The 27,635-nt window shown below is 52.2% G+C and overlaps 3 protein-coding genes across 6 annotated transcripts in view; 1 reads left to right on the forward strand and 2 right to left on the reverse strand.

Annotated features, from left to right (window-relative positions):
• Positions 1-5,914, reverse strand: part of PTPRF (protein tyrosine phosphatase receptor type F) — a 143,357-nt gene extending 137,443 nt beyond the window's left edge. Inside the window, exon 1 of the mRNA XM_045520198.2 lies at positions 5,739-5,914. The gene's annotated coding sequence lies outside the window, so the exon portion shown is untranslated. The remainder of the gene's footprint in view (positions 1-5,738) is intronic.
• Positions 5,915-6,066: 152 nt separating this feature from the next.
• On the forward strand, positions 6,067-8,794 carry HYI (hydroxypyruvate isomerase (putative)). The gene is made up of 8 exons (XM_074376657.1): positions 6,067-6,317; positions 6,404-6,515; positions 7,559-7,673; positions 7,867-7,945; positions 8,036-8,085; positions 8,190-8,259; positions 8,383-8,517; positions 8,635-8,794. The coding sequence occupies exons 1-8, from the start codon at positions 6,119-6,121 to the stop codon at positions 8,706-8,708; spliced, it is 834 nt and encodes a 277-aa protein (XP_074232758.1). The 5' UTR covers positions 6,067-6,118; the 3' UTR covers positions 8,709-8,794.
• Positions 8,787-27,635, reverse strand: part of SZT2 (SZT2 subunit of KICSTOR complex) — a 49,387-nt gene continuing 30,538 nt past the window's right edge. For 2 of the 4 annotated variants that reach the window (XM_074376645.1, XM_074376644.1), the window contains 33 exons: positions 27,391-27,592; positions 26,497-26,596; positions 25,633-25,762; positions 23,660-23,812; positions 23,459-23,561; positions 23,264-23,369; positions 23,065-23,176; positions 22,331-22,449; positions 22,054-22,218; positions 21,718-21,802; positions 21,439-21,603; positions 21,183-21,350; positions 20,653-20,798; positions 20,052-20,218; positions 19,836-19,933; positions 19,614-19,746; positions 19,363-19,493; positions 19,131-19,231; positions 18,881-19,057; positions 18,418-18,685; positions 18,236-18,315; positions 18,025-18,150; positions 17,713-17,912; positions 15,730-15,820; positions 15,410-15,490; positions 15,253-15,327; positions 12,776-12,989; positions 12,316-12,469; positions 12,056-12,178; positions 11,542-11,947; positions 11,296-11,412; positions 9,849-9,917; positions 8,787-9,684 (listed from right to left, as the gene is read on the reverse strand). In XM_074376645.1, coding sequence (XP_074232746.1) covers positions 9,541-9,684; positions 9,849-9,917; positions 11,296-11,412; positions 11,542-11,947; positions 12,056-12,178; positions 12,316-12,469; positions 12,776-12,989; positions 15,253-15,327; positions 15,410-15,490; positions 15,730-15,820; positions 17,713-17,912; positions 18,025-18,150; positions 18,236-18,315; positions 18,418-18,685; positions 18,881-19,057; positions 19,131-19,231; positions 19,363-19,493; positions 19,614-19,746; positions 19,836-19,933; positions 20,052-20,218; positions 20,653-20,798; positions 21,183-21,350; positions 21,439-21,603; positions 21,718-21,802; positions 22,054-22,218; positions 22,331-22,449; positions 23,065-23,176; positions 23,264-23,369; positions 23,459-23,561; positions 23,660-23,812; positions 25,633-25,762; positions 26,497-26,596; positions 27,391-27,592 — 4,709 coding nt within the window. In that variant the 3' untranslated portion in view covers positions 8,787-9,540. Of the gene's footprint in view, positions 9,685-9,848; positions 9,918-11,295; positions 11,413-11,541; positions 11,948-12,055; positions 12,179-12,315; positions 12,470-12,775; positions 12,990-15,252; positions 15,328-15,409; positions 15,491-15,729; positions 15,821-17,712; positions 17,940-18,024; positions 18,151-18,235; positions 18,316-18,417; positions 18,686-18,880; positions 19,058-19,130; positions 19,232-19,362; positions 19,494-19,613; positions 19,747-19,835; positions 19,934-20,051; positions 20,219-20,652; positions 20,799-21,182; positions 21,351-21,438; positions 21,604-21,717; positions 21,803-22,053; positions 22,219-22,330; positions 22,450-23,064; positions 23,177-23,263; positions 23,370-23,458; positions 23,562-23,659; positions 23,813-25,632; positions 25,763-26,496; positions 26,597-27,390; positions 27,593-27,635 lie in introns of those variants that run through there. The other 2 variants (XM_074376646.1, XM_074376647.1) reach the window with 2 other exon arrangements.

Consider the following 27,635-nt stretch of genomic DNA (forward strand, 5'->3'; position numbering starts at 1 on the left):
GGAAAGATGTTCAACCTCAGTAATAATCAAGGGCTTGATTTTTAAAAATGTTTTTCCCCCTTCAGATGGGCAAAAATCCAATGTTGAAGATGTAGGGAAACAAGCACTCACAGATGGTTCATACAAACTGATAAAGCATTTTGAAGGGCGATTAGGCAGTGAATTAGAACTTTAAATGTGCATATTCTTTGGCCAAGCAAAGTCCACTTCCAGGGATATATACTGGAGAAACACTCATATTTGTATCTGCACCCAAAAAGGCATATACAAGGATATTTATTGTTATAATAGTGATAAGCTGGAAGCAATCTTTTTGACCATCAATAGGGGAATGATAAAATCTTCATATTCTGGAATAAAATGCAGTTAAAAGACTGGCCAAAAAAAGGATAAACAATAAGGTAGATTGAGTTTATATATATATACATATTTTTTTTCTCCCAGGGAAAGACATCCTATATGTAGTGCTAAGTACAAAAAAAAAAAAAAGTTGTAAAAAGTATATACCTAATGCCATAGGTAGAATTCACAAGTGTAAAAACTGAACAAAGGAAGAATAAGATTCTATAGTTAGGGTTACTAAGAGTTTTCAAAATTCCAAACATGAAAAAAAACCCTTTTGGCTATCTACCCTTGAGCCCTTTGAGTCATAAATACACTGGTTGTATTTAACTAAGTTTAAAGATTGCATGTGGATGGGTGTGTAATTAGTTAACACTCCATTAACTAATACCGCCAAGAGCCTGTGTTACTAACAACACGCATATGTAGGGGAGGGGCAGGAGGACAGTTTCTGGATGTGATCCAGCCACCTAGTAATAGAATAGAAACTAAAGATAAAAGGCCAGTTATAGGAACCTCCTTTTAAAGATAAAGATGTATAACATGGAACAGCAAATATTATTATATTCTTCCGAGAACATAATGATCGCTCATGCAAGCACAAATTTTGTAAAGTGATTCAATATGTTTTGTATAATGAAGTTATTATTCAATGTACTGTGTGTGTGAGATGATTGTTTAAATGTGCTGAAATTTTAGTTATAGAGTCCTAATGTAGATGTACCATGGATATTCCTCTATGACATACTTGGATACAATAGAAACCTATGAAAGAAAAATTTTACCGAAGATTTAGTTTCCTTTTTGACACGGTTACAAGCTATCATGAATCCATGTGATATGGACTATTACTGGTAAAATTGAGTAAAGTGGGAAAGTTAAATTCTGAAGCCTTGGAAATGCAGGCTCAATGGCTCAGACAAATAATAATAATAGAGTGACACAAGATTCTTAAATCTAGGCAGCTGTAACTGAACACATGGCTGGATGTGAAAATATACAACATGATATATGGAGTCTGATTTGAGTATGCTATATAAAGGTGATAAAAAGACTGGGAGCTCAAATAAGAAAGTTAAAATAGAAGTGAAGATGCTCTTGTATTAGAGCCAGGTAGGAAAGAGCTTAATGAAGTTTGGGTGAAATAAAAATCATCAGCATAAACTCATGACTTTGAGAGACAAAGATTTCCTCATCGACACTGAAATCCCTAAGTTTCTGGGAGTCTTCCAGTTTACCACTACAAGCTATGTGAAATTATACAAATTCATGAAATTATATAAAGACCAAGCGCCCAGGGTTCAGGTCTTCAAATTGCTTTTTACCAAAAGAACCAAGTATTTTCTGAAATGTGCACAATGTTGGATAGTGGGATGGGAAAAGCAAGTTAGTTCTGGGACATCTTGTTTTTGTAAAGAGTTAAGATGAAGCAAGAAGGCTGGAACCTTACAGAGGTTCCACGTGAATACAATGCCTCTCTTGGTTTTTCTTGCCACATCTCTGCACATCAGCTTTATACTCTCTGGCTGACTGTCCCCATGAGGCATGGTTCTATTAAGTAGGAGAAAAGAGGAAACAGATGTTGGACAGGCAACCTACACTATCTGTAACAGGTACTCTGGTTGGTCCAGCTTGGAGCCGGTGCCCATATGTTGACCAATCACTGTGTGACCAATAAGAGAGGATCTTATAAGAAGAGGCAGCATCTATTTAGACTTAAGATGAGAAAGTGGTGCACGTTACTATATATAAAATAGATTAACAAGGACTTACTATATAGCACAGGGGAACTATATTCAGTTTCTCATAACATATAATGAAAAAGAATCTGAAAAGAAAAAAATATATAGTATGTATATGTACAACTGAACCAATTTGCTGTACACCTGAAACTAACATTGTAAATCAACTACACTTCAACAAAAATTTTTTAAAAAAAAGAAGTGGTGAAAATGATAAAACTCCGTCAAACAAGGGGACTATTCCCAGAAGAAGAAAGAGAACCGTTACTAGTTATCTACTTCTGCTAACAAGTTCCCCCAAAACCCAGTGGCTTAAAACAACAAACATTTCCTATTACAAAGTTTCTGTAGGTCAGGAATCCAGCTGTGGCTTAGCTGGATGTCTCTGATTCAAACCTTGTCTGTGGCAAGGCCACAATCAAGGTGTTGGTTGGGGGTTCGGCCATCTGAAGGCTCAGTGGGAGTGGACCTGCTTCCGAGCTCACTCACTGTTGAGTGCTGTTGCCAGGCCCCAGCTCCTTGCTGGCTGTTGGCTCCTTGACACAGGTCTTTCTATAGGGCAGCTCTCGATATGGCTGCTGGTTCTCCTCACAGCAGGTGAGTGAGAGAGTGAGAGGGCATCCAGGACACAAGCCACAGCCTTTTCGTAACCTCATCTCTGAGGTGACGTATCCCTTTTGCTGTCTTCTGTTTGTGAGAAGTGAACCAATAGGTCCAGTTCATATTGAAGGGGATGGGGCGTGAAGACCAGGAAGTGGAGATCCCTGAGGACCATTTTATAGGCTGCCTCCCACAGGTGCTGAGTGGGTAATACAATAAAAGACCACTATCCTGAGCAGTGACACACGGAATCTAAAAAGTGGTAATTATAGTCTGATACAAACAAGCTGAGTGTGTAGAAAAACCTCGAGATTCTGATGATACTACAATGAAGATGTTAATGTAAAATGTGCTAACAGGTGGTAGTAATGCCTACAGAAAGCTTTAACATTTTGTTTTTATTAAATATGAAACAGACAGAAAATGATTTTACAAAATGTATGTAAGATACAAAGAATAGTGATGAAACAAAGATACATGATCACATCACCCCAGAGAAAGGGGACGACCATTACTTTTGAAGCCTCAGTGCCATTCCCTTCCCTCCCCGTTCAGAGGTCACTATCCTCCTGAATTTTGTGATCACTATCACTTGTTCTTTTTCATAGTTTCATCACAGATATTTCTATCCTCACACAAGACATCGCTTGGCTCCCCTGCTTCTGACTTCATGTAAATGGAGTCATACTGTATATATTTCTCTGTGACCTGCTTCCTTCACTCATGACTATGTTTCTGAGATTTATCCATTCGATGTGTTCATACTGATGTTTTCAGTGTGACCCAAACGTCCCTGAGCTCTTCATATATTACTCTAATCCAAGAGCAAAGTCAATTTTATCATTCCAATCAGCAGCTTTCTCTTCACTTCTTTTTTTTTTTTTCTTTCTCTTCACTTTTACAAATAGCACTGTATGGCTATACCAGAACTCATCTATATATGTATTGAGGGACATTTGAGTTAGTTCCATATTTTTGCTACATAAATAATGCTGCTATGAACATCACTGAACTTGTTTCCTGGTACACTTGTGCACAAGGTTCTCCAGGAGATAAATGTGGGCAAGAAACTGCTGGATCAAAGGTATATGAACATTCAGCTTTAAGAGAAAATGCCAAATTATTTTCCAGAGCAGTTGCTCTGATTTACACTCCAAATTATTTTCCAGAGCAACTGCTCTGATTTACACTCCTATCAGCAGTGAATAAATGTTCCAGTTGTTCCAAATCCCTTCCATTACTTTCTATTGTCTGACTTTTAAGTCTCTGCCAATCTGGAAAGTATAAAATGAAATATCATTGAGGTTTTGATTTGCATTTCACTTATGAATTGTAATATTTTTTACAACACTGGCAAGTACAATCCAGCGATGAGACTCTGAACTCTACATGCAAGTTTCTGCCATTATCCACATAATTACTTACAAATTGTGGTTACCTTAACTGATCATCATACCTGTACAAATTCTCTGATTAAAGGTTAAAAGCAAAGAATCAAGATGTGTAATAACTTAGTGTTAGGCTTATGTGGCAATAGGATAAGGTATAGACAAATGGTGAATAAAGTAAATAATTTTTGTGGGCATTGTATTCATTTTGTTATTTCTCTTGATACATTACGTGAAGGTGTTGTAAGGGAATGAAGGGAAAAAGTGAGTCAGGCACATCTAGTTTATACATCATCTCTGCTGCCCTAAAGGGTATACAAGCAAAAAAGGAGTCGACCACTGGAGGCTGGACAAATTTTGTTCCTGGTACACACCCCAGCAGATGATGGTGTTTTTAAAGTCTTAAATAGAATTTGAACTCAGAGATTTACAGTGAAGTGTTAATAAGGAATTATTTGCTTTAGATGTTACTCTGTATTGTGAACATTGGGTGATAAACATGCAGAAGTTGGAATTGATTAAAATGTTAAACTTAGTGAGGTCACATCCTGACTGGACTGTGCCAAGAAACACATGCCCAGAGAAGTCAGAGTTCCAAGCATTACGCCAGCTGCAAGTGGGCAAGAAATCAGGTGATCAGTTATAGCTGGTGGCAGTCTGATCTTGGAGGAGGAGCTAAGAAAAGGTACCTGCCAGGCACTTGGATTAGCTCTGAGATCAGCCCAGGTCCCAGGTTTCCAAGTGGGCCTGATTCCAGATACAGGTGAGCAGGGACAGGAAGACAATGGAAGCTGAGTGCTCCTGATGTTGCACTTCAAGCTTCCTTCTGTCAAAGCTAACATACAAAGCAGATCGAGGAGACTTCTATGCATGCACTGTTCGAGTGTAAACTCTCACATTTTGAGAAGCCTTTAGCAGTCATCAAGAACTTAAGCATGCTCCTATTTTTTCACCATGTAATTCCAACTGCCCTTTCAGTTGGGTTATTGTAGTTGAAGTAAATTTATTCGAATGATCTCAAGAAACATTAAGAGGCTACAGACACAGAAACCCGAGAAAGTCTAAAACATCTAGGCCTTGACTCTCAGGATTTCCTTATTTGAACTCCCTAAAGAGGGAATCTGATTGGCCAGATAGTATTTCCAAACTAGATAAGTAATGGGTCTTTGGCCAGTCTACGCACTTTGAGCAGATGTCCTTTCGTGGTCCAATCAGCCGGGGCCAAGAGGGGACAGCCCGCCCACGGTCGTTCAGTGCGGAGTTCAGGGTTGGAGGGTAGTTTTCCTTACACAGGATTTTGGACAGGCAAACGCTGTAATGGACATCTCTACAAAAGGAACCTAAGGGAACGATTCAGAGATGGGACCAAGAGGTGTATAAAAATGCGCGCGCGCGCGCACACACACACACACACGTGTTGAAACCCCGAGTATTCATCACCAGCGTAGTTTGCTAAATTCTGGTCTGTCCAGGTGTGGAACAATGAGCAGAGCTAATGCAGGGTTTTCAAGGGAAAATGCTCACAAAATATGAAATGAAAATCATACGCAAGCCATAAAACCGCATAGACAGTACGATTAGGATGTTCTAAGAAATGACCGCACGTTTAGTTTTTGATCTGTAGAGAAAAGGTAATGGGTGAAGGGGGCGATAACTGGTGGTTTACCTGTGCTTTACTCGGTCCCACGGCTTTCAAACGTTCTATAATGAACAGAGAATCCGGTTATAACGAGGGAAAACACTGTTAAGAGTCCATGTTCCTCCACGTTAACTGGGCCTCGAGGCGGCCGGCTCGCCCGCGCCGCCCTCCCACGGGTCTGGAAAAAGTGCACTTTCTGCCGGGTCCGCGGTCTGATTTACGACACCCGGCTTTTCCCACCCGGGAAGGCGCGCTCCGAGAGCTCGCGGCGCCAGCGCGCCCCCGCCCGGCCGGGCCGGGCTCCTCCGCCGTCTCCGTGCCTCCGGCTCCCGCCCAGCCCCTCCCGGGCCCCGCCCGCTTCCGTCTTCCGGCCGCGCGGACTCTGCCCCGCGCGCTCCCGGGCGGTCATGGCTCCGCTGCGCTTCTCGGCCAACGTGTCCTGGCTATTCCCCGAGCTCCCCAGCCTCGCCGCGCGGCTCCAGGCCGCGGGCAGCTCGGGCTTTGAGGCGGCCGAGGTCGGCTGGCCGTACGCGGAGCCGCCGGAGGCGCTGGCGCGCGCGGCGCGGGAGGCGGGGCTGCAGCTCGTGTTGATCAACACCCCCCAGGGTGCGCCCTGGGGGCCGGGGCCGGGTCATTGGCGGGCCGGGGGCCAGGAGCCGGAGCCAGGGGTCTGAGGCTGATTCTCTTCGCAGGAGACCGAGAGAAGGGGGACATGGGGCTGGGGGCCGTTCCCGGGAGGCAGGCGGCCTTCCGAGAGGGGCTGGAGCAGGCTGTGCTGTACGCCAAGGCTCTGGGCTGTCCCAGGTAACCCCCTCTCTCCTGCTCCTCCCGCCTTCCAAGACCCACGGGAGAAGAGGCCGCCAGGTCTCGAGAGGCTCCGGAGTGCACTGTCCCTTCTCTGCCCCTGCAGTCCTGGTCCCTTGTAATTGCCTTTTGTATTTGATCTGTTGCGTGTCACTCTCAGTTTGCAACTCTTTTTTGCTCATCTCATGCTGGGATCCCATGCTGGGAGCTGACCAGGGAGACAGCAAAGTAAGAGGACAGGTCAATTCACGGAGGCTGTGGGAGCAGCGTAGGCACTAACTCTGGGATCACAGACAGCTTCTTACAGGCAGTGATGTTGAACTGGTTCTCGGAGTGGGCACTTGCTTGATGTAAGGAGCATTCCAGGCAAGGATGCAGTGGCCAGGGGCGAGGGGCTTGGCATGTTGCGCAGAGTTCATGAGGCTGGAGATGTAGCCTGTCTGCGCTGGAGATGGCTGAGAAAGATCGATCAGGAGGTGAAGGGAGGTGGTTGGGGGGCTCAAAGTGGGGCTGATCAGGTAAACCCTGCGGAGGACAAACAGGCTGAGAAGGAACTGGCAACAAGGGATTATTATGATGGGAGTGGTGTGTGTACAGAAAACAGATGGGAAGAAGCTAAGAAACAGATGCAAGGAGGAGAGAAAAGCAGCGTGGAATTCCTGAGATGGCTAAGGGTCAAAGTAATTTTTAGAAGGTGCGACTTAAGCGTGTTCATAGGCTTGAGGAGAAGGGGCAGGGAAAAGGAGAGATTGGAACTACAGGAGGGGCTAAGTGAGGGTCTGAGGTCTCTGAGGCGGGAGGATGCGCTGACCCGCGGTAGGGACCTGGGAAAGAGCTTGGCTTTACAGTGACACAGGAGTGTCTGAGGGCACTGGGAGGCCTGAGCATCATGGCAAGGTGGTCCGGTCTAGACATTTGGGGAGATGGGAAGCTGGCATGGTCGGAGGGCATCTGGAAGAGGTGCACCCAGGGAGCCAAGGGAGTGAAGACCCCCACTTCGGGGATGGACTCCACACTCACTCTGGTCCCACTTCCCTCCACAGGATTCACCTGATGGCTGGCCGAGTACCCCAGGGGGCTGATCGAGCAGCAGTCAGGGGTGAGATGGAGACAGTTTTTCTGGAGAACCTAAGGCACGCAGCTGGGGTTTTGGCTCAGGTGAGACCGTGAAAAAGTACAGGCACACGTACTTCCTGACCGTCTGTGTGTGTGGAGGGGGCGTACGGTGGGGAGAGCAGTGAGGCACAGGCTGGACACTGGCCCAGGTCAGAGGGACCAGTGAGGGGCTTGACCAGTGACTGAGGGGGCCCCGCCTGGGGAAGAGCTTCCTCACAGACCCAGCTGGTGCTAGGAGAACCTCGTGGGACTGCTGGAGCCCATCAACACCCGGATCACCGACCCCCAGTACTTCCTGGATACACCCCAGCAGGGTAGGGCCCCCAGCCCAATGCCACCTCCTGCCCCTTTGATTCTTGTGCTCTCCTTGAGTCTCATGGCCCTCTCCCCGGTCTCTCTCCCAGCGGCAGCCATCTTACAGAAGGTTGGAAGACCCAACCTCCAGTTACAGATGGTAAGTGGGAGAAAGCGAGTGCTTCTCCGAGGACCCGTGTTCTCCAAATCTGGGAAGAATGTTGTGGCCTGAAAGGTCTGTGACTGTAGGAATCTCTTCCCCAGGACGTATTCCACTGGCAGATCATGGATGGGAACCTGACAGGAAACATCCGGGAGTTCCTGCCCATAGTTGGTGAGGGCCCCTTTCTTGGCTCCTTCCTAGTCTGCTGTGCTGCTTCCTCTGTCCTCCCACTCTTTCAGTCCCTCAGGCCTCAGCAGGAGCCTGGGACCCACATCTGTCCCCATCTGTCCCCAGGGCATGTACAGGTGGCACAGGTCCCAGGCCGGGGGGAACCTAGCAGCCCCGGAGAGCTGAACTTCCCCTATCTGTTCCAAGTGCTGGAAGATGAAGGCTACAAAGGCTTTGTAGGCTGCGAGTACCAGCCTCAAGGTGAGGGCGGGCGAGGCTCCAGGCGTGGCCTTGGGGAAGGGGCTCTGGAGGGACAGGTGTCGGACAGGAGCGGGTTTCCTCCTCGTGGGTTGAAATGCCTTTCCCCTTTCCCCTCAGGAGACACGGTAGAGGGCTTGAGTTGGCTACGTTCATACTGGGAGAAGCAGGGCCACCCACAGGCTGGCCAGTGAGGTCCTGCACTCCACCCACGTGCCTCTGGGACAGTGAGTTGCGCATCCTGAGTCTCCTCTGAATTAAAGACAACCTGCTGAACATTTCCATGTGTGTATGTTATTGGGGGCAGGGGAGAGACACACAGTGTCTAAACTTTCAGTTTCTCTGGGCCACTTCCCTCCTGCCAAGAAGGGACATACAGCTCATGTTCAAGTCCTCCAGTCTGTGCCAGTGTTGCCGTGGAGATGGGAGAGCTTTTGAGCCCACCTCCTTATGTACGTATGAGAAACCAAGGGTCCGAGAGTAGAGGAACTTGCCAGTGGTTACAGGTGCTACAAAGGCAGAGCTGAGATTGGAACCGAGGTATCTTATCTCAGTGGCAATGTCCAGCAGTGATGTCCCAGTGGGAAATGAAGACCAGAGGGCTTAAGATGGGAGTTGGGGAGGCAGGTGGCTGACAGCGATCCAAGACTTGGAGGCAGGATTCAGACAGAGAAACTTGAAGGGGTGAGTACTGGCCACCTGATAGGAAGAATTCCCAAACTCCACCAGGTGAGCAGGAAGGAGGAGTCCCCTTCTGGAAGGGCCCAGGGGCCTGAAAGGACATGGGCATCTCAAGGAGTTGAGTGGACCCTGTGGAGTCCTGGGCTGGTCAGTGGCTGTGAGTGTTTAGGGAGGGCAGCTCCTGCTGCCAGACTGGGGCTACAGACCCCACCAAGACATATTCACAAAACCTTTGGTGTTCCTCAGGGTCTGGTCTTGCCCTGGGGTCCAGAAGAGCTGGTCAGTCCTGCTTCAAGTGGGCCATCTTAAAGAGCCATGATGCGAGGACATTCAGTGGTCCATCCCTCAGAGGAGGCGGGTCCAGAGGGTGAAACAGGCTGTGTTGATAACAGACTCCAGGTGGTGGTAGGTGGAGACCAGCTGGGCGGGGGGGCTCTCGCTGTCCTGAGGCTGTACTGGGAAGGGCTCTCGGAAAACCACCGTCAGAGACTGTGGGGAAGACAGTGGGGGTGCAGCGGTGAGGGGGTGGGCTGGGCACAAGGAACAGGGCTCCGGGAGAGCGGACTCCCCAACCTTGGCAGGATCTGGGGTGGAACCTTTGGGGTACAGCCTCCCACTAGACTGACACAAAGCCCCTTGCCCCCCATTCTCACCGTCTTCTCCAACTGGGAATCCAGAAACACTAGCACAAAACAGTCGGTGAACTTCTGATTCAGCACAACCTGCAGCAAAAGACAAAACGAGGTGGGGAGTGAGGAGGCACGACCCTCCTTGAGGGCAGCCTGGAAGTGGGACCAGCCTCCCTCACCACACCTGGCCCCACTCCCTGGTCACTCAGGGCCTCTCCTCCAAATCCAACCTTGGTCCTCATCCTCACTGGCTCCCGGTCAGCCAACCAGCCTCATCAGGATGAGAGCGTGGGGCTTGACTGGAAGGCCCTGCTCAAGCTGGCACGCCGAAGCCCGTCAACGAAGGAGGGTTCTCGACCCTTGACATAAACCCTCCTTGCCTCCTGGCCTGTTCTAGGTTTTGAATCTCTGGCTTCCTCTGGAACCATCCCCTGTTGTCTGTCTGTCCCTGTGCTCAGCTTTTCCATCTCTCCCTGGACGATTTCTTCTACTCTCAGGATTTTGGTGACCACCTGTTTATGCAGATGCTGCCTAGATCTCTCTCTCCTGAGCTCCAATTCCTGATGTCCATATACTTTCTAGACCATGGTCCTGGAAGGTCCTCCTGGACCTCAGACTCAACTCACCACCCTTCCCCAAACCCACTCCTGCTTCAGCATCCCCAGCACCCACTTGTGCTTCAGTACCTCCATCCACTCATATCTGCCTGCGCTACTGCAGCTTTCCCCTAACTGTCCTCAGCTTCTCTGGATGACCCTCCGTAACACCTTGGGACTAGTCTTCCTCACTATGCACTATGCACTTCCCCACAAGCACTATGTCGCAGGACCCCTCGCCACGGACCAAGTACTTTTTCTTTTGAAATCTCTTGAACATTTCCTCTCCTGAACTGCTGCTCTGGTTGGGCCCATCCCTTTAGTCTCTTAATCCCCACACTCTGGCGCCCACTGCCACAGCTCTTCTGTCCACCTGGCCTTCCCAGCAGCACTTTCAACCTCTACTGTGCACACCAGTCACCTGGGGATCTGGCTGAAAGGCAGGTTTTGAGTCAGCAGGTCTGGAGTGGGGCCTGCAAGTCTGCACTTTGGCCAGCTCCCAGGCAGTGCTGATGCTGCTGGTGTGAGACTCACATCTTGGGTTAAAAGGCTTTAAAGCCCAAGAAGTCCTTTCTGGGGCTCCAGCCTCCAAGACCAACACTCCTGAGGTTCTAGAGCTTGGTCCTCCAGATCGCTGGCCAAGGTTTGTGCTTTTGTGAGCCCTTGAGGGCACAGCTCTAGGGTATTAGCAAATCAGATGCTGTGGCCCGGGGCTTGAAGGGTTTTACATCAATCTGTGTAGTCGCTCCATCTCAGCCTCCCTCCAGAGCACAGCCTGTTTAGTCAGGGCCTGGGGCTCCTTGAGGGGGATCTTGTTCCCTCTCTGATGAAGATTCCTGTGTCTCCCCTTTGAGAGGAACGGCAAGAAGACTTACCAGGTACTGAGTTCCCAAGTCTGGGCTCTGGAAATGGCGACAGCTCTGGGGAAAGCGGCTTAGGAGGACCTTGATCAGGCTCTGGTACCAGGAAACCGTCATAGACAGGAAGCAGTCCTGGGAGAAGGTCCACAAGCATGGATCTGCTGTCCCAGAGCCTCCTGAGACCCCTGCAACCTCTATTTTGGCTGCCAATGGAATTCATAGCATCCATCCCAGCCCCTTCTGGAACCTGCAGCTGCTTACCAACTGGGGGTCAATGTCCCCAATGGATTTGGTATGGACTGCTTCTAGAAGCTCCTCCAGCTCAGCCAGGGCCAAGCGCCCCCCAAGCCGCAGCCGATCAGGTCCTGGTGGTTCCAGCAAGAAGAGGCGCTTCCAAAGGGTGTCCCGACGGCAGTGCCCTCCAGCCAGCCGCACCAGCTGAGCCAGCCGTGCCCGGGCCACACCCACCTCTGCAGCCAGTGGGGGGAAGAGGGGAGCTGGTCCAGGGGCCAGACCAACCCCTGAGTCCTCCCCAGGACTATCAACTGAGCTCCCAGGAGCCTCCGGCTCAGGGGGCAGCCTGGGCGGCTTCCGCAACCGGCGCATGTCAGCAGTGAGTCTGGGGAAGAGCTCTCGTTGGCTGGTGAGCACCACGAAGAACTGGAGCCTGGGGTGGGGAGGGGCAGGAGTGTGGTGGTCACAGCAGGAGAGACACAGGGCCAGGGCGGGGTGCGGGGAGGGCAACAAGCACATTCAAGGTGGGGCATCTGCTGACCGCAGGACATGCCGCTCGGCCTCTCCTTGCTCCTCAAAGGGTGCAGCACAGTGACAGACAAGCAGAGACACGTCAAAGTCATCCTGGTGCCGAAGTCCCTCAGAGTCCAGGTAGGAGCCAGAGCTGTGTGGTGGGGGTGGGAGAGATGTCAACCCTGAGGTTCTGATGAACCAACCCCACCCCTCCTGCCCAAGAAAACACAGTCTTCCTACTGCAAGGATGGCCCCTACTCCAGCTCCACCCATTCCTTCTCGCCTCACCTGTGCCATGCTGACACCAGGGCGTACTCATTATGTTCTGGGCCTCCTGGCCGGGCCATCCGCAGCGGCTTCATGTGATAGGAGCTGGCATGGTCAGCCACGTAGTTGTACAGCTGGTGGGCAGCAATGAGTGGAGTGGGGAGCTCCAGGGTCCCTGAGGGGTGAGTTACAGGAGACACTGAGCCTGCGACAGGCACACTGATCTGGTGGGGTCAAGGGATAGGAGCCCCCGAGGCTCTGACTGATAGACAGACTGGCTCTGCCTTGCTGGGGAGCTCCTGAGTTCCTGTGGAACATGTAGATGGGACATTAGTGGTTCAGGACAGAGGGCAGGGTACACATGATGGCGGATATAAACTTTGCTATGAAACAGGCTGGGAAGAACTTAAGACAGAGACACAGGGACAGGGTCCAAGTGATATGAAGCGAATGACACCATGGCCTGCCCTTGGGCACCAACCTTGGTAAATATGGTTGCGGCCGAAGTGGGGCCCATCAGGGTGGTGGGCCAGGAAGTGTCGCAGGAAGGTGGTAAGGTGGTAGCCATGTCGCAGCACCAGGTGGGCGCCCAGCACGTGCTGGTGCACGAGGCGCAGGTGGAAGTCGTAGCTGAACGAGTGAACATGCATCAGGTCCCGCACCCTGTCACACTCCTCCGTGAACAGCATGGACAGCTGGGGAGGTGGCCGTGGGGAACCGGGTCAGCAAACGGTGGCAGAGCTGCCCAGCACATCCCCTCTCCTCCTCCTGCCTGGGAAACGGCAGCTCGAGATTTACCCTGCTGCCAGGGGCCTCTCGGCCAGAAATGCTTCTGTGGGAAGCCCTCCTTGTGACGTTCTCCTTTATGCTGTGTTATAACTCTGTTTACACGAACCTGACCATTCTGAGAGATGGGCCTTCTCAGATTTCCTGATTCAACAAATACTTGAGTGTCTACCATGTGCCTAGCTGCTATTGTTCTAGGTGCTGGGGACACAAATCCCTGCCCTCAAGGAGCTTATGTTCTAGTAGTGGGGAGATGAGACAAGAAACATTAGAGTAAATGAGTGCACAGTAGATGGTTATGGAAAATCAAGGAGTAAAGCAGTTGCAGTTTTAAACAGGGTGGTCCGGGTAGGCCAGGTGTGCAGTTAATTACCATTAGAAAGTTTTTCTGGATCCTTTCCCATCTCTCCAGCTTTATCTTCCCATCAAATTACTCCCTCTTCCCAAGTCCATCACGTATTTTCTTTACACTTTTGCACCTGCTGTTCCCTCTGCCTGAATGCTGCTGTCTATGCCCCAACAGCTGGCTAACTCCTACTCATTTGTAAAGCTGAATCTGGGACATCCTGCCAAGGCAAGGCCAGGGTGGGCCTCCTCTAATTGATCTGTGAATGAATGAATGAATGAATGAACCACTAACAGAGGAAGAAAGGAAGACAGAGAAGTGGAGCTGGTGCTTCTCTTGATGGAAATCAACATTACTGAAAGTGTATTTAACAGTTGGATCTGTGGTGCTAGAATGGCAGAATCTATATGACCATGGCTTTGGGGGCACTGGGCATAGGAGTTAATGGGAAAGGAAATCAATGACTGTAGAAGCAGCAGCATCCTAGGAGTCAGAGTAGCCGCATGACCTTGGATAAGTCACAACTTCTCTACTTTGGTTTCCTCATCATGGAGAGAAAGGAAAGGTCCTCATAAAGTTAGAGCAGCGTGATAAACTGCAATAACCTCTGGGTCTCAGAGTCAGAGACCCAGATCGCAATCCCAATACTGCCACCAACTAGCTGTGTGCCCTAGGGCACATCACTTAACCTCTGTGAACCTGTTCCCCTGTCTCTGCAGTAGGAGTAAAATTCTCCTCTTTGCTTAGTATGTATACTAATCACTTAATAAATAATAGCAATAATGAAGCAACTAAAGAGGGTCAGAGATTAGATACACAGGGGCAGAGAGAACCAAGCTGGATGGAGATCAAAGGGCAGGGGAGCCAGAAAGACTTCAGGAAGCTCAAGAGAGTAACAGAGTGGGTCCTTCCCACCAACACTACAGCAAAGTGAAAGAGTAGCTGCCTGTCCAATCTGCCTCCTGAGCGCTGGCCCAGGAAGGTTCCTGCACAAACAGTCACCAAGCTTTCCTGGATCACACTACCCTGTGATGACCAGACTAGGCATCCATACCTCAGTCAAAGGCAACCACCTGCAGGTGGGATCTGAGCTGTCCAGATATGGGAGGAGTCTGTGCTGCCTTTACTGGAGGGCAACACTCAGACCCTGATCTCTCAGAAACCCAACGTGAGACACAAAGAAGGCAGGGACCCTCGAACGATGTGCCTAATGATCTGAAGGGGCTGAACTAACTCAAGTAGGGAGGGCTTTGGGTCCCTGACCACACTCAATCATGACTCATTCACTCTGAGCCCTCATGAGTGCTCAGCCCTCATGGGGTACAGAGGCTTTGCCTCGAGACGGACAGACAGGGACAGGAATAACAACTAAGTGACAGAGGTACACTGTGTGGGTGGGGACTCTAGTCCACATTCTAAGTGTTAGTGACTATACAGACAATGCCAGGCTGTCCCCAGCTCTAGATTAGGCCAGGACTGTCCATGACACTGACCCACCCATGTGTCAGATTACCCACTATGCTCAAGTGTCCTCACTGTCTAACCATCTATGCTCACGGTGTGACCACAGTGCCAGGCTGCTGTCAGTGCCAGAGTGACCAGAGAGCCAGACCAGCAACTGTACTGCACTGCTTTCTGCCCCCAGTGCCACGGCTGAATACAGCTCTGGACTAACACAGGGTGAGGCTGGTGGATGGTCCAGTCTCGGCACCAGAACGCCCCAGCCATCCGCAGCACCAGATCATCACTGGGGCAGACTGCCACAGCACACTGGGGGTGCACTGACTGTGCCTGAGACCCCACAGTCCTCTGTACCCACCACATACCTGAGAGTTGACAGCTTGCCCCATGGGGATTCGGGAACATTCCAGGGCAAACTGTTTGACACAGAAGTAACAGCCCTAGAGAGAGAGGGTAGATGAGGTCAGGAGGGCAAGAGATGGATGGGCCTGGTTCTCTCCACTTAGTGCTCCTCCTGCTGACCTGGAAAGTCAGCTCCATGAGGATGATGCCCCCGGGCAGTGCCCGCTGCAGGTGGTACGTGGTGACCGGAGAGCCAGTGCTCTGAAGAAAGAAAAAAGCCCAGAGTTCAGGGGCAAGGACTAGGGGCTCACCAGCCTCAGACCAGAAGGGGAAAAGTCCCTTGGGCCAGTGACTAATGGTGTCAGGCTTGGATCAATGACCTCAGTCATCACCCAAGGTCCCTGACTTTTGGTCTTGGGGAAGTAATTCAGGCTCAGTGATCCCGGAATCTGGGGCATCAATGATTTTCCTGTTGGGAAAGGCACATGACAACGTGTTACCTTGGGGCTCCCATCAGTCTTGGTTTTCGGGCAGGAGAAGGAGCCCCGCCCCTCTGTTCCGAGGATAGCCATGGCCCGCAGCCGGCTGGTGCTGCAGAAAAGGAAGGGGACAACGGGGTGAGGCAGGCCGGTGGGGTGAAGGCTCTCAGTGCGGAATCCATTTCACGTGGAATCGTTTTGCAGAAGAGACAGGCCCAGAGTGGGAAGGACTTGTTTGGAGTCCCACAGTGGGTGAGTGAAAAGGCAGGGACCGGAGTCCAGGGCTAAACTGCGGGGCGGGGCTCTCTCCACAGCTGTGGCTGCTGTAAGGGAAGTGTGCACAGTGCTCAGTGGGGAGGTGGAAACCAGGCCCTTCTCTACCAGTGAGAGGATGGGGGCAGGGCAGGAGAGGCTGCTGTGGATATGGGGAGATACCCACGAGGGGATGGAGATATCTGCTTACTGGGGACAGAAGTGGGTGGGAAGGGAGAGGGTGCTGTCTAAGATTTCATGGGGAGAATTCAGGGAGATGCTTGATGCCCTGATTAGGTGTGTTTCTCTGAAAGGAAAAATGTTCTCTTTTGGCCAGGGAATGGCAGTTTCAGCATTCCACAGGCCTACTGTTCTTCATTCTCAGTTCTGAGGCAGAGGGAACAGAGAAGTACAGGGAGCGAGGACAGAACAGAAAGGGCCATTGGGACCCATTCATCACACTCAGGAGCTCTAAACTGCCAGAACTCTTGTGGAGGCGGGGGGGCGGGGTGGTGTCAATGCTTCTGGTGAAGAGAAATGTCCCACTTAATCCTCAAGGAAACAGAGACCAGACCTAACACATGATTGGTGCTGGTTAGAGACTGGTAAGAAAAGGAGGCTTGACTTAAAATTCTCTTCTAAAACATATTTTTTAAGCTAGTGTTTTTGGTTTTAAATGGGAATTCTGACTTCTGGGAAGAACGTAACTGAATGGGACCTGGCTGTGGAGGGCAGCAGGCAGAGAGCTCCTCCTGGGGCCTGTCACTGAGAAATGAGAGGGGCACTGAATGAAATGTCCCAGAGGTGCAGGCCTGTCTCTCTTCCTGTCTGTCTTCCCTACGAGAAGGAGGCCTAGGAGGTGGAGAGCTGGTTACAGAAAAGCTAAAGCGCTGGAATTGGCTTTCGGGGCTAAGGGGGCGTCGTGAGTGAGGAAGTATAACTTACATTTACTAGCTTGAGAAGACACCAGACTGAAAATAGAGAGGAGGGAGAAAATAAACTCACATATCTGGAGACACAGAAGTGACTGCATAACATGAGTGGGTATTTTCCCTGCAGCCACTGGGAAGCGGCTGGGAACACAGAATCAGGCTTGGATGTTGAGGAGGGTGTAGAGCAGGGGCCACAGAAATGGGAATTTGAGACTTGACACAGGATGGGAAAGGTGGTTGCAGAGTTTTCACTGAGCTCTGGGGAGATCGGAGGTGGTGCTGGAGGGGCTGTCTACCACCTCCCAAGACTCAGACCTCTCACTACAGGCCAGTGAGTGAACAGGACCAAGAACAGACCAGAGGACAGTGATGCGAGTAGGCCCAGTGCAGGGGTCCTTGGTGAGGGAAAAACCAAACGTGGTGAGAACAGGACTTCCCAAGGCTGAAACCAGGTGAAACCTAAGGAGAGGTTGGGGCTGATCAGGACAGCAATCACTAAGACCCAAGTCCAAGAGTTTAGAAGCATGTACAGGATTGGTGTGCATGGATGTACATACACCAGTGTAGAAGCACATTAGACGCACGTGGGTAACAGCTCTGTGAGAATGTACGCAGTGCGTGTACAAACGCGGCGGTGAGCTCCATGACACGTGTGAGGCTTTCAGACTGTGTGAGGGCTGTGTGTATATGTCCCAGATCTTCACATGTGTGTGTGGGCCCAGTGACATGAATGTGCAAAAGGCCCAAATTATCCAATTGGGACCTAAGAGGCAGGGAGTGTGGGGGAAGAGGAGCAGAGGGCGGGGAAAGACAGGCTCACCTGCGGGTGGGCGAGGGGGGCCGCAGAGGCACCAGCACGAAGCCCATGCTCTGCAGATACTGCATGTACTGCTGCAGGAAAACCAGACTCAGCTCCTTCAGCCAAGGCTCCTCCCGCACGCCTGGCAGAGGCCCATCCAAGGAGTCGCAGCTTGCGGGGGCCTCTCGGCTCCCAGACCCTGACTCAGGGCGATGGCGCCTCTGTGGGAGTGAAGATTAAGAAAGGCACTGCTCACTGTCAACCACTGCTGGGTGGAGGAACGGAGGTCCCCGTGGTGGTCCCAGGGGAGAATCCAGGCGTCTTGAGCCTCACCTGTCCCTCAGGGGGCCCAGAGGTCTCTGGGGGCCCGTGCAGCCAGGCCGCCGGGTCAAAGAGCAGGGCAGTCGCACAGTAATGCACCAGGCGGGACGACTGCTTCAGTGTCTCCAGCTCCCCGGCCTGGGGAAATGGGCAGTGAGCACTAGGGTGGTGGCTGCAGCAGGGTCCCAGGACGCTCCCGGAGGACGCCGGCTGGGCCACTCACACTGATGGGCATGCTGGCTGGGGCCGAACGCTGCTGCCAAGTTACAAACAGGTTCTCCATCTTCATCTGGCGCTCCAGCTCTGGGGGTTGGAGGCTTTAGTAGTGGCTGCCAGGAGCGGCTGCCCCTCTACCTGCCAGGCTCCACAGATCGCCCCGCCTGTGACCCGGCCCAGTACCCTCACCCCTGCGCTCTGCCATCTTGATCTCCAGGAACTGCTGTCCATGGTAGGTGACAGGATCAGGCGGTCTGGGCACAGGGCCAAGGGAGGAGCTGGGGCGGGCAGCCGTGATGTCCCTCAGGGCCTCATCGAAGGGGAATGTGTCCAGGGGGAGGGGGCCCCCACCTCGAGAAGACCCACTCAGCCGGCCCTGCTCACGGCTCAGCGGGGGGCTTGCACTCCGGATGAGGGTCTCTGCTTCCATGGTTGGCAGCAGGAATGGGTTTGGCTCCTGAGAGACACGGAGCTTCACAATGGGTCCATGGCCTTTGTTTGCCCTCAGACCTTTTCCCCAACCCTAAGGCCTCCTCTCTCAGCCTCTCCCTCCCCACTACCTCTGCCCTCGGTCTGGCCCCTCTCCTGTTCCTGAGCTGGTACTTCCTTAAACTGACAGCTCAGGAGAGGAAGGAGCCCGAGCAGCAGGCACCTTTTCGTCCCGCACTGGGAAGTCCAACTGGCCGTAATGGTGGAAGAGCCCAAGCTTCTGGCTGAGAAGGCAGAAGATGAGATGGGCGCGGGCGTTCTGCCACTGCACGAGGCGAACCAGTGCTCGGCCCAGTGCCGCCCCCAGGTCTGGAGCCCAGTTGTAGGTCAGCAGCTGGAGCTGGAAGTCAGGCCTCAGCATCAGCGGGATCACAGAGCCCCTTCACCCACCCAGCCCCTGGGCCCACATCTACCTTCTTGTCCACGACCTCCAGCAGCAAGAACCTCTGCCGGGGAGCACATCGCCCCAAGCTCCCGTCACCTCCTGGCTCGAAGCGCTGCACGGCTTTGGCAGCTATGGGGTCAGGGAGGGGCAAAATGAGGGTCTGGGGGCTGATTCCCCTCTATCCCACTCTGCCTCTCGCAGGGTCAGAGGCTACAGGAACAGTCACTCTGAGCCCACCCTCCCCCAGGCCATGCCCTCACCCTGCTGGGTGGGTCTCCTCCACTGCAAGAAGTTCCTTCCCAGAAGCAGCAGGTGCCGCTCGGCTGCCGGGTGGGGAGTTGGGCCCAGCTGTCCAAGGGAACAAGGACTGAAGAGCTCTGGCTCAGAAGCCCTGGTAGTAGGGAGGGACGGACAGAAAGCAGACCATCCATGTCCCCATTCCCTGGCCATCTACTCCTGGGCCTAGGCCCCCACCTCTCTTAGCTCAGCCTCCACAAGACCCCAGACTCACAAATGCTGCTCAAAGATGCGGACACTGGTGTCTCCAGCCATTGAGGTGACCATAGTGGTGAACTCAGACAGGACAGATGGGAGGAGGAACCGGGACACCATGTGGGTGGAGCTTCTGGACACCGAGGCACATCCTGGATCCAGGGCAAAGAAGTCACGATGGGGCTGCAGGATGAGGACCAGGCCATGGGGTCGAGGGTCGGGGAGAGGGCTGAGGTCTCACCGATCTGAACCATGAACTCCATCCAGCGCTGAGCAACACAAGCAAACACATGCTGCAGGGCCCCCACCTCACCCTCTTCCAGCTGGGTGGTCCGGCGTCTGAAGACACAGCAGGAATAAGAGCCTCACACCCACACGTGAGATGTGTGTGTTTACACACACCCAGTAACTCACTCCACACCACCCACGAAACACACCCCCAGACACCCCCACGTACCTTTGTCTCTGGGTTCCAGACTCCGGGCCTGATGCCCGCTCAGTCCCACCAGGCGTCCGAACACTTTCTGTTTTGTGACGCCTCCGGCCCCGAGTGTCTTCCGGCCGATCCAGGACAATGTCATCAGTTGTTTTGGGGGAACCCAAGTCCCCACATTCTGTTTTACTCTGGGGGGCAATGCACTGAATGAGGAGGGGCTATTGAAAGGGGGAATGGGGTGGAGGATGGAGGCATCATAGGATGGTAACAAGAGCCTGGAGCATTTGGAGGCCCAGGTTCAGGTCCTGGTGGCTAACTGAGCAGCGCTGGGTGGCTACTCAACTTTCCAGAGCCTCAGCTGCTTCACTGATCAAAAGACCTGCTGAAATCTTGCAGGCTGTGAGGATCCAACAAGGCAAGTGGACATAAAAGCTCTTAATAAGATGAGGCTCTCTCTGTTTTGGTGAGAACTTGCCAAATTCTGCAACCTCCTATCCAAGGGACAGAGTAGTTTTACACAACAGGAGACCTGGGGCAGGGCCTGTAGGGGAGTGTAAAGGAGCCAGGAGGCAGGCAAGAAGGCAGCTGTCAACTTCACCACCTCCTCCCTTTCTCCCATTACCAGCATATCCCAGAAGCTACGCCGGCCAGCTTTGCTGGGGGGAGTCACAGGCTCGCCAGGGCCAGGGCCAGGACCAGGGCCAGGGGGAAAGGTGCTAGCTCGGCCTGCAGGGCTCTTGGTTTCCAAAGACCCGCTCCTGAGACTTCCTGTGGGCACCAGACATTACAGACTCCTGTTACTGATCATCCATCCCCATTTCAGATAGACTGGCCCCAAGACTGGTATGAGAGTGACATGCTACTTACTCCACCTGTTAGTAAAAGGCAGGATACGCAACTGATAGTGCTTGGCTGTGTGTGTTTGTGTGAAGTGAGTTCCTGATCATGTACCCCTTCTCAAAGCAAGTGACCAATGGCATGAGTACATTTCTACCAGGGCGGATCACCTTGCTGATGCAGGGAAGGTAACGGACAACTGTGAATGTGTATTTCAGATGGGGCCTCTGGATGTCTTCTCAGACCCCCACCTTTGCACCCTCACCTGGAACACTGTCTCTCCTGCACCTCTGAGGCTCTCTGGACCCCACATACCTGGGGACGTGTCCTCTGTACACAGCGGGGCTGGCAGCAGCCGGAGCTCCATGATGCCATCAGCCAGGGCCTGGCGAGCTGCTGCTCGGAGCTTCTCCTCCAGCTGCACGATACTGATGTTCCCCTTTTCCCACACATCCAGTCGAAGCCGGGGGGCCCCATTCTGAGCTGGAGGAAAGAATGGGGGCCACTTGAGTGTGTCCCTGGTTTCCACAGCATTAACTGAACAACCCCTTCTTTGACTAAGCTGCCCCACCTGAAGAACTGTCTGGCACAACTGGGCAGCGAGTGACTTGAGTCAGCGGCTCAAATTCCTCCTCCTGTGGTGGGTCTGGGGGCCCCGGAGAAGAGGGGGGCCATGATGCCAGTGAGATGGGGGCTCCTCCTTCATCCACAAAAGCTAGAGTGATGCAGGCAACCCCTGGGTAGAAGTGCACAGGAAGACTCAGGTCTGGCACTTCCAGGCCTCGCCCCTCCCAGCCACGAGATAGAAGGCTTTCGCACACCTGGTAGTGCCACAGGCCCTGCACTGTACCTTTGCCCCCAGTGCCTTGTCCTCCAGGCTTGTTATACAAGTAGATGTCCAAGTCGGGGAGGCCACCCTGTGGTGGGAGTGGATGCTGGAGAGAGAACATCCACAGAGCACTAAGACCAGGCAGATGGACAAAAGCCATCAGGGAACGGGTGTCCATGGGGGGAATGGGGGACAGGTACACGCAGAAGCACAGGAAGACACAGGTAGATAATAAAGGCTGGGGTGGGGGGGCGGGTGTACACAGGTCCCTGGGCAAAGGTAAATAGGGGGCATCTGTAGAAAACAGTCTACAGTTGAAGGGTGTATGAGTGTGGAGGGAGGTGGGCCCAGCCGCACCTGGAAGTGGTTCCGGCTGTTGCTGTCTGTGTACTTAGGGGAGTGCAGGAAGATGAGCAGGTTCTGCCGTAGGTACCAGGCCAGGGCAGGAAGCCAGGGCCGGCAGGAGGGCGGGAGCGCCAGATGCAGCACCTCCGAGGGGAGACTTCCAGGGGGCTGGATGAACTGCAGAGAGCAGGAAGGGGAGTCGGAGTTGAAAGGAAGAGGTTCCAGCTGTGACTGTCCCTGCACCTGCTGTGGAGCCACAGAGAAATACTGGGCCTGGGAGGGAGCTGACCTCCACATCAGCGGGTGTCAGCTTGCAGTTTCGAACAAGCATGACTGTGATGACATCCAGCGTGGCCTCATCCAGCCTTCGACGCAGAACCCGGACCAGCTCATCTGTGATCTCGGGACCTGGGCACGGTCATGGTGGGAAGATGGAGACACTGGCGGAGGATCCAGCTACCCCCATCCCAGACCTTAAACCCTGGACTCATTCTCCCATACACCAGAGGCAGCCAGCACTGGGTTCTAGTTCTGCCAAGCTACTCATTGTGTGACTATGGACAAGTCATACCTTTCAAAGCCTCAGTGCCCTCCTCAATATACTGGAAATAATAATAGTATCTACTCGTATGTAACAGCCTTAGTACAAATTAACTGAGTCAATAAATAAATTAAATGAGCCAGTTGTCTAATGGATACCTCAGGCTTAACATATCTCAAATCAAACCCGTCATTTTTACCCCCAAGATGCCCCAGCATCCAGCCAGTGGGACCACCATCCATCCACACAGTCGCCCAGGTTAGATACTCAGGCGTCAACTTTAATGACACCTCTTCCCCAAGCTGCATTCCAATCAGCTACAGGTCCTACCCCTAAACATCACAGCAGCCTGTCCTTTCCCACCCAGCTCCTGCTTGAGAGAAGCCCAGAGCACAGCACGAGCTGGCGTAGGAAGAAGAGAAGTCCCCAAGGATTCTGCAACCTCATCTGGTCACTCCCCTCCTGGTCCTTACAGCCCTCACCTGCCTGCCCTACGCCATGCACCAGCAGCTGGATGTGTCTGTCCACATGGCCCACAGGACGAGCAGTATCTGAACCGCGGCTGGAAGCCATGTCCAGGGGAGAACGAGGACCCTGCACGGGAAGTCCGGTCAGGGCCCAGCTCCCGGGAGCAAAGTGTGAGGGGGCAGGGGGGCATCAGGGCACTGGGGGGATACATGCCGAGGCTTCCTCAGAGTAGATGGGCTCCTGGCTTCGGGACAGAGCTAGGGATGGGGGCAGAGCATCGCTGTCCCAGGGCCGCTCACTGCAGGACGTCTCCAGGAGCCTGGGAAAGAGTGGCAAGGGCTTTGGACATACCAACTCCTGTGCCATCCTTGACCCGTGCTGCAGCCCATCTTCCCAGGGCCTACTCACCGCAGATAGTACACAGCCTTCGTTGCTCGCTCCTGATAAACAAACATATTCTTCCGGTTCACCACAGAGAAGGCATTGAGCACAGAGCGTAGGGCCTGGATGGCTGTGGGAGGAACACGGGCTCACAAAATGCCCCTCTCCAGATCCCCCCACCCGACTGCCCCACCTCACTCCACCTGTCCTTTCATGCCAATCACATACCCCGAGAGACACCCATGCTGGGCCCCATTTTGAGGCGTGAATGGACCCGAATCACGGTTCCCCACACAACATCACAGGAGAAATGGCCAGGGACAAACTGCATTGTGGCTGCTAGGTACCCTCGGGGTCCACAGCTCTCATCAGCAGCATAATCTAGGGGAAGAGAGACAGTGGATCAGAAATGGGGCATAGCCCTCTGTTCTCACAAACTTTTCACCTGCCCTCCTTGTCCTCCACTCTCCTGACTCCTCAGACTTAGTACTCTGCAGAGGGAAAGATGATCGTTTTGGGTAATAAGGCAGGACCACGTTCTTAGGAAAACATGTCATAGCGCACAACTTTTCAGAATTACTTCAAAGAGACGTGGAGAAGCAGCTAAGGAGAGGTGTCAGGAAAGGCAAAGCATGAGAAAAATCCTGACAATAATGCTAAGACACTCTGAGCCTGTCAAAATATAATAATAACATACACCCCTCCTGAGTACTCATTGGGAGTTGCAGTGATAACCTTGTTAAAACAAAAAGGGTGTGACTGCTCACACACACCCATAGCAGAGTGGGGGAAAACTACGTCCTGGACTTCAGAGCACAATTATCCCAGAGAACCCAGAGAATGTGTGGCACTATGCAAGAGCCTGGGACCCTTTCCTGGTTTCCAGGTTGATGAGGAACCTTCCAATAGGTCAAAGTGGCAATTTGGTTTCCCAGAGAAGCTGCTGTCAGATGTGAGCAGTGTATAGGACACCCAGGAGGCTGCAGAGTATGGAACAGAATGTGGCTTGCTAAGGGTTTCAGGGAAACCATATGGAGAGACTAAAATGAGGAAGGGCTGGGTCTGGGTTCCAACTGGTCTTACGTCCCAGGCTTCTGGGAGCCATTGTGAAGTAAGAGTGCTTGGCTGTCCTAGCTCATACTTGATTTGCAGAAGATGCCTTCCAAACCACAAGAAGCCCACCAATTACAGGGACTCTGCTTTGATATGGAACACACCCCAGGATGTGCAGAGACGCACTCTCCTGGAGCTGTTAGAAAGGCCATCTACAGACTTGCTGAGACTGTCAAAACACTAAGGAGTGATCTGACTTTACTTTTAGACCAGAGAGAGAGCTACAAAGCAATGGCAAGGTCCAGCTTTTCTCTGTGAGCTGGCCGAGAGGTCAAGAGGAGTTAGAGAAGGGAGCAGAAGTATGGAGACTTCAATTATCATCTCAAGTAGGTTATCAGATGTTTTCTAACCATGACCAGAAGTCTCAGAAATCCCAAAGGGTTCTGTGCCTGCTTGTCTGGAGGGGCAGCCAATCAGAAGGCAATCCTTTGGCTGGCCCTCAGGCTCCACTTCTCTGGTTTTCTCACCTGTGAGCTGGCCTGCTTGCCCACACTCCCCATCACCTCCCCGCCACCTCTTTCCTCAGCACTATCACCTGTAGAGGAGAGACGGTCCTGTCGGAAAACAAGGTAGGGCCAGGTAGAAGCATGCCCTTAGGAAGACAGGCCACAGCTAGGCCCCTTCCATGTCCCGTCTCTCCTGTATTCTTTAACCTCTCTCCCTCTGCTGGCTCTTTCCCAGGGAACAGAAGTGTGCCCAAGTCTCTACCTTAGTTTAAAATTCCTGCCTTGCCTCCTATCTTCTTTAGTTTCTGCCATAGCTGTTTTGTCTCTTCCTTCCCTGCCAGGCTACTCGGAAGAGTAGTTACTCCCTGCTCCTCCCACCTAACATCTTTTCATGTTTCCTTTTCCTCTGGTTTCTACTCCCATCCCTCCACTGAAAGCACTTTCACTAAAGTCACTACTGAACTCACAGCAGCCAGATCTGGTGACCCTCTTCTGTCCTCTCCTCCTCGCCCTCCCTGTATTTATTACCTGGCGCTGCTGACCAAGTAATGGTGACTCTGCCCTCAGCTTCTCACCAGAGGCTTCAATAAAGGAAAGGGCAGCAGTATCCCCTTGTGAGGGAGGCTCCTGGGTGGGACTCACCATCAGTAGGCAGTGGTACCCGCTGACGGGAGTGGAAGGGGGTCTCACTGCGCCACAGGTCTTCTTCGCTCTCGGCCACCAGGAGAGAGTTACACACATGACTGTCATGAAGGTCCTGAAGAAGCAGCCGCTGGGAGACAAGGAGCAAGATCTCAGGGAACTGAAATATTTCCTTACACTGCTGGTGGCGGTGAGGGGTGATCAAAGGCTGGAGAGATGCCTATTATCACTGGGGGTCAGAGGTCAAAAAGCATCAGGAATCATGAGGAGGTCAGAGATGGCATCTGATGGTCACTGGGATCTGGGCTTTAAGCAGTGAAACCCGGTTAGGAACACCTGTCCCTCCTCTTTGCCAGAATCTGTTCATCATCCTTCAGGTCTCAGCTTAAAAATCCCTTCTTCCCAGAAGCCTTCCCTGACACTGCAGAGAGTCAGATCCCTCTGCAGAGCAGTCTCTGCTATTCCTCCATAGAAGCCACCACAATTGTAATGGAAATAATTCATGTAATTTAGTCATTCAGCATCTATCTTCCCCACTTGATATAAGCTCCAGATAGTCAGTGTTTCCCTCTGTCTTGTTCACTATCCTGTCCCTAATGCTGGCACAGTGCAGTGACAGGGAGCATCTCACGGTCACTGGAAGGGGAAGAGAGAGTAACCCACTCTGGGGGTGCATTAGGGAGCATTCCCCAGTTTGTAGACAGCCTGGGGGGTGACAGCATTCCAGTAACTGAGGTGGGGTACAATGGGGTGGGGGTGTCAAAAAAACATCCAAAATGGATCAACAGCATCTGAAGGTCAAGTTCCTGAAAACTCCTTCCTCATCTGGGCTGCATCCCATTCCTGGAGAGCCCTGTCCCTTACCTGGTTGACTTCCCTGCAGATCTCCCCAACGCGCCTCACCAGGAGCTGCTGCAGATGGCGACATTCAGTGCCTGGGCCCCCATCTTCCCGAATCAGGCTCCTGAGAAGGATGGAGCAGACACAGAATTGCAGAGGGGAGGGTGTCATGGGAGCTGGGGCTGAGAGGAACCATGAGAAGGAAGTAGGACTGGACAGAGGAAAATAAACATGACGGGAACGGGAAAGATGGAATTCTCAATAGCAAGCCTAAAAGCCTAGGCTCCATGCTTGCCTCACCAGCCTCCCTGTGGGCACCACACTGAGCCTTCTGCCATGTACCTCTTCTTTATCCCCAGATCTGCTTTATCAGAATGAGGGTCCGCCCTTCTCTCAACCCCTAAACCCCTGTGATTAGAGTACTGCTGAGCCAGATGTGCAGGTGTGGATCCTGGCGCTCCCGCTTACTATGAACTTGGGCAAGTATTTAACTTATCTGGGCCAGAGTTTCTTCATTCAGACCATAATACTTTGCAGGGCTGTTACAGATTAGATGACTTGATCCATGTAAAACTCTCAGTACAGTGCCTGCCATGTAGTAAGTACTTGTTAAATATTACCTATTATTCCTTATTTTTATCTATCAACAGACCCTGAAGCTGCTCTGAACTACAGATGCTTTTAATGCTCGGCTAAGAACCAAAATCCTCATCAGCTTTTCAATTCCTTTAGCAAGGCAGAGTGATATGCTTTGCTATAATCTGTGGGAAGTGGTAAGGAGCCCCCACCTTTAGAATACAAGTCAGACCCCTACCCAAATCCTCAGTCCTAAGTCTGGCTTTCTAACAACTCTGAAGCGGGACCAGGGAAAAGAAGCTAACATCAGAGGTAGGGTGCGGGGCCCCGGCTTCTCCTTACCGTGCGTGTGCATACACTTCCACACGGTCCTGCAGCACCCGGACGATGAGCCAGAAGTCAGGCAGGCAGGGCCCAGGGAGGCCTGCGAGCGAAGGCTGGGGAGGTGCCAGCCCGGGCGGGGTCCTCAATGTGAAGGCAGCCTTCTCCCCTGGGGTCTCATTGGGACCCTCACTGTCTGAGCCACTGCTGTCACCATCATAACCTGTGTCAAATATGCTGAAGTTCAAACTCATCCTTAGGCTTAT

Source organism: Camelus bactrianus, chromosome 13, assembly GCF_048773025.1.
Source record: "Camelus bactrianus isolate YW-2024 breed Bactrian camel chromosome 13, ASM4877302v1, whole genome shotgun sequence".
Taxonomy (NCBI): domain Eukaryota; kingdom Metazoa; phylum Chordata; class Mammalia; order Artiodactyla; family Camelidae; genus Camelus; species Camelus bactrianus.